The 6,000-nt window shown below is 31.7% G+C and overlaps 1 protein-coding gene across 1 annotated transcript in view; it reads left to right on the top strand.

Moving 5' to 3' along the window:
* Positions 1-3,595: 3,595 nt before the first annotated feature.
* Positions 3,596-6,000, top strand: part of LOC112679716 — a 69,493-nt gene continuing 67,088 nt past the window's right edge. Inside the window, exon 1 of the mRNA XM_025549604.1 lies at positions 3,596-4,380. Within this exon, the coding sequence (XP_025405389.1) occupies positions 3,621-4,380 (760 nt within the window). The 5' untranslated portion in view covers positions 3,596-3,620. The remainder of the gene's footprint in view (positions 4,381-6,000) is intronic.

The raw sequence follows: 6,000 nt of genomic DNA, 5'->3' as shown, positions 1-6,000 counted from the left end.
GTGGTGTAGCTTTTATGTACGTGCATTTGTTTCTATTTCACTTGTTTTTACGTCACGTATTTTATTGTTATTATTTTTATTTTTTTTTCCCCGAATACGAAACGGTTATAATATTATGCAAGATAAATATAATAATGATGGTAAGATTGCAGTATAATAATACATAACTTTTAAACCAAATTCTTCGTTCGAAATCCCGCCGCAATTTATAAAAAAAAAAAAAAACTTCCGAAGTGTATAAGAACTGTACTACGATTTTGAACTAAAACAAAACTTTTTTTACTTCAAAAAAGTACACGATTTGAAAACCATTTGTTCACTACTGTAGAAATGTTACAATATAAACATTTCCGATGAAAAAATGGAACAGAAAATAATCATTATACAAAGCGTTAACGGTCAATGTTTGTGTTCGCTTTGGTTATTCAGTTGTACAGTCAATGTACACTACGATCGATCATTTGTATAATAAAAATCCAAAATAAAAATACCTAATACCTAAACAATCTGATTGTATAATATTTAAAATCAATTAAATACTTTAAAGCCCGAACGAAAAGTCTTTATTATCAAGCGAAAGAGATTTATTTTTCATCTACTTAAAACAACGCAAAATTATGTAATGTAAAACTGTTTCATCTTATAATATTATCATTTTATTTTTCTCCCCTAATTAATTTTGAATTTTCGCGCTTCAAATTTCATGAAGTTTTAATTCATCGAGCGACCATTAAGTTTATGAGGTTACCCATGGTTATAATTTTACACGATAACTGCATTATTTTTAAGTGCTATTCGCTTAAGTTTTGCCAAATAAATAAACAATAAAATATATTTCGATTTAATCAGTATAATATAACGACATAATTCATCGTTAAATTCTTTGTGCACTAATTAAACAGTTAGTCTACAATAAATAATTATACTGGTATTTCAGTATGATTATTGATATTGATATTATTATTTGTATTTCATGAATATCTTTTTATGAATATTTTCGATTTTTTTATTTTTATTATTATAATTATTATTACTGCGAAAAAAAAATATTTTTGATATTTTATTTTTAATGAGATGGGATACTTAAACATCGATCTACTTATTAATCACCTACAAGTTAAATTGAGGTTTTAAAACCAAAAGGTCAAAGAACGCAATGGTAAAAAAATTAATCATTTGCCGAAAAATCATTAAAAATTATTAAAAAAAAAAAAAAGGTTCGATGAAGTGGTTTATACTTTGTAGCCAAAATTATTTATAAACACCAAAAATGATATATATAAAAAAAGTATTTTGTATTTTTTTTAATAACGTAATATTTTTTTAACGTTTTAATACCAGAACTGAAAATCAATACAGCTTCAATACTTGTAAAATTTTAAAAACAAAAATATTTTTTTATGGTACATACGATAAAATAAATTTCATCCCAAATAACCGTGAAGAAAATATAATCAGTAAAATACCATTAATGAATAATTAACTGTAAAAATGTATGTTGTGTACTTGAAATACAAATCAAATAATGTTTAATAAATTAATTTTACCTTTTTACACTTTGATCGTTTAAAATCATTTGTTTTTAAATCATAAATTACATTTTATATCCATTATAATTCATATTTCGACATTATCATGCACGTCTTGATTAACATTATTTCTTAAATATTCAAGTCTTTACTTTGTGATCTTAAACCATTTTTTGTATATCCTTTAAGATATTATTCTAATTCAAAATACCATTCGACTTTTTATGGTTGTACAGAATTTACTATTGTAACAATTATTCTGGCACAAACCATTTACTTAAATATGTAGAATAATAACTTGCTCATGATAATAGATGTTTCTAAATTGTAATTTACGTCTAAAATACATTTTATCTCATTTTTCACAATAAGAATGAACTTTGGCAACTCTTATTTTTTTTTTATTAATGATAAAAATAAACTTCAAGGTTTCAGCAAAACTTATATTCTAAATTGTTTTCCTACACATTTATTTTTAGTTATTAATTCAAAGATGATCGATTGATACATTTATATTTTCTGAAAATTGTATAATTTTGTTTAATTACTTAAAATAAAATATGTCAGGTTATTTAAAAATTTACATTTACATAGTATAAAACACAATCGCATAACTATTATGTTTTCAATAATCAACTAAATATTATGTGTAATATTTTTAAATATCAAGTTTCATAAAATAATCCAACTAATTGTTGTTCTTCTATAGAAATAATCAGTCAGAAAACATTTATTTTTAAAATTAACCACTAAAAACTAATTGTTCTTAAAAAATAAAACCTTAAAATTGTATTAATGTTCTATTAAATTCTATCAAAGACCTATTTTTACAACTATCTAAAATTACTATGACATTGTACTACATCAGGTTGAAAAATATATCAAAATATGAAAATACATTTTCTTATATTTTTTTTATACTTCTCTTTTTCTTTCTTTATTTTAACTAAAACATAGATTATTGCTAACAATCTAAAATAATGGTAAAAACTATACCACGTTATCATATTCTAAACTTATTACTTTTAAAGTTATAAGTAACTTATTATAAATAAATTTCTAATTTGTTGGATCCGTGATTTTATCTCATTTTATATATATTTCTCTCTCTCTCTCTCTCTCTCTCTCTCTCTCTCTCTCTCTTTCTCTCTCTTTCTCTTTCCCTCTTTGCTTAGGCAATGCCTATTTTAATCCATTAATTTTAGATCAGTTATTTTATTTTTATCCCTCGAGAAAAATTTAATTTCATTCACGGAGCACTTTAAGACTCTTAGACAATTGTTTGGGGACCTAATAATTTTAAAAACAAATAAATGTATTAATAATAATTATAAATCGTTTGGCCAATAAAATATCAACATTACATTTTACCGTTTAGTTATATCATAACGAGTGACTTCAGCTGTAATCAAATTGCTGAAAAATAGTTTTTTAACACCAATCGAGATACTTTTCCTTACTTAGTAACAGGCTTACTTTATAACATCCGAACTTTCTTCGCATTAAAATAATCACCTTTTAGATCTCTAGTCTTTGTTTTTCTTTTAAAAAGCCATTAATCATTATCGTTTTTTGTTATTTCCCTATTAAGAAGTACCTTTGTACCCTCTATACCTATTGAGTATCCAGTTCAAGTATTGGCATCGCAGGAAATGAAACGTCCAATATTTTAACATGTAACGTATATAACAGCCTTTAATGTTTGTTTAATTTTAACACATAACCCAATAGACTATTCCCAACGCGTTTTTTTACTTTTGATTTTTGTTTTTCTCCGATCCGTGGTTGATGTAGTTATATTGTTTTTCATACACAGTTTTTCATCAGTTAGGTGAATTAACGAAACCCAATTGCAACGTAGGGACTAATCATTGAGATACGATGTCCTATTGGAGTTAACTTAATATTATTATCTAAAATTCAATTCGATTTTTTTTTTTTTTTTTACAGAACTGTCACGCTTTCGTTTTGAAATGTTCGGTTGCCACCGATCAAAAGTCACCGTCACCGGGACCTGGAACACAGCCGTTGTCGCAGAGCACGGTGGCTGACGGCCGGATCGCGTAAGGCGACGCCGGCTGGTGCATCGCCATGGATCGGACGTCGTCCTGTTGCTCGCAACCGGTGACCGGTGCGGCCGCGTACAACTATGGTGGTGGTGGCGGGACGGTGGCGGGCGGCCCGACAATAGGTGGTTACCCATCGTCGTACGACGGTGGCCACCGGCTATCGTCAGCCGCGGTGGTCGGCAACGTGATGGTGGTGGACGACGGCCAAGGGTGTTTCTGCTGTGACAGCGACGACGATAGCGTGGAACGGGCCCGCGTGGCGCACGCCAAACGCAAGTGCTACAAGAGTTGTCTGCGTAACGCGTTCGTGTGTGCGTTGCTGGTGTCGTACACATTCGCCGGCGCTTTGATATTCCTCAGCATTGAGGGCGACGTGGACGCGGACACCATGGACGATAGCGGTGGCCCGGTCCAGTTGGCCGGCCTGATGCCCGCCCAACAGCAGAACCTGACGGCCGCGTGGATGGCAGCTGCGGCCGCGGGCGAGGAGAGCCGCGCGCGTACCGTCGAGACCATATGGGAGATCACGGTCAACCTGAACATTCTGTACCGAGAGAACTGGACTCGGCTGGCCGCGCAGGAACTGAACCGGTTCCAGGAGGACCTGATACGGCGCCTGACGCAGCAGATGGAAATCGAATCGGCCGCCGTCAGCTATCACACCGGTAGTGGCGCTGGTGGTGGCATCGTCGTCGACCACGGCGTCGAGTCGGTGGACAGCGCGTTCGAGTGGAACATGGCCACGTCGTTTCTGTACTGCCTCTCCGTACTCACCACCATCGGTAAGTGCAGTTTTTCGAAGTAATTACATTTTAACACTCGGTATACACGAACGATTATTATCCGTATGGGCCTCCTGTGCGTAAAACCACAAACCAGTGTGTAACCGTAAAACTTCAGAACTTTCCGTTGAACTTTAGTTTACGTTCGCGTGCGTGTCAGTTAATCGATAACAGAATTATTGTACAAACGCTGTAGTGGATAACGAAAAATGCGCGCGCAAGTAACGTTTCGGTTTTTATGCAAAGACGACCACCAACAGGCCTGTTAAGTCATGTACCTACCTCATTTAACACTTTTTAAACATTTTCAATTTACACTTTAGATTTTGAACACCGAGTATTACGGTTGATATTTTTTTAATTGTTTCCGAAAATCTTAGCTGTCAATAAAAATTTATTAATATTAAACGTATCTAATTTATAATTTTTCAAATTACTTGTAACATGTCTTAAATGTTTAATTTCACACCAGTCTCGCCGATAATTTTTTTATTATATTATTTTTAATCTTAGCTCTATCAGAACATACATTTTTCTACTTCTGAATATTTACAAACTCGCATGTATATAATGCGATTTATTTTTGACTATCTTGCATTAATGCTCAAATAATATTCATATGTTTTATAATACAGATGGATGTGATCTTTAGTGATCGTGTGACGCAATTACTAAAGTACCATTTATATTATTCAACGTTTTGCAGTTTTTCCTTTTTTTTTTTTTTTGTGCGTTGTAACTGTATACTTTGAAATAGTCGGCGTATACTACATTATCTTTCGGATGTTTTTTACTTCTTAACCTGTCTACTTTCCCAACGCCACGGAACTTGCATATGCATGAAATATTGTACCAGATTGGTTGAAATTGTTTCGTGTGATTGTTTGTTTATTTGTTTATTTTGTAACAGAAATTATTTTAAAAACAATGATTTGATGAATTTAACTAAAAATAACATAAAAATTTTCAATACAATAGATACATAATATTATTAGCTTGAACATTGACTGTTGAAAAAATGACCGAGTCTAAGCTGAATTGAGATTACGTAACATTCCGAGTAGTTGGAAATTGAATCAATATGAAGTATGATGGTATAATAATTGTTGAAAAATAATGATCTATACTAGAGTAGGTAGAAACATGAGATAAAAGAGAGCAAATCGGGATAATCAATAGATCCTTCAAAAAGTCAAGAAATTAAATGAAAGTTATTCCCAACGCGTCGAAAGGTTAAAGTAGAGATTTGAAAAGTGGAGGAAATAACTGAGTGATCATATATATAAGATAATTAGTTTTTAATTTAAAAAGGACATATAATAGAAATATCTTTGTACTCTATTCTGAGTTCGTCACGCGCCAGATATGGGTGCTATATTCTAAAATTGAGTGAACTAAGAAGAAAGGATAAATGCGGAAAAAAGAGGTACACGAGAAATTGATGATATAACGTGGTATTACTTAATATTCTGGGTAATCTACCGATTTAATATTGATGTGATGATCAAAAAAAATTTTTAGGCTTGAGATAGATAACTAGGCCTTTAATAAAAAATACATGAGAAGAGAACAGAAGAAGAGAACTATTAAGGTAATGAAAGTGGTAGAGAAGTGAAATAC

Source organism: Sipha flava, unplaced genomic scaffold, assembly GCF_003268045.1.
Source record: "Sipha flava isolate LNK unplaced genomic scaffold, YSA_version1 167_pilon_pilon, whole genome shotgun sequence".
NCBI lineage: Eukaryota > Metazoa > Arthropoda > Insecta > Hemiptera > Aphididae > Sipha > Sipha flava.
This window is presented reverse-complemented; position numbering and strand designations above follow the sequence as displayed.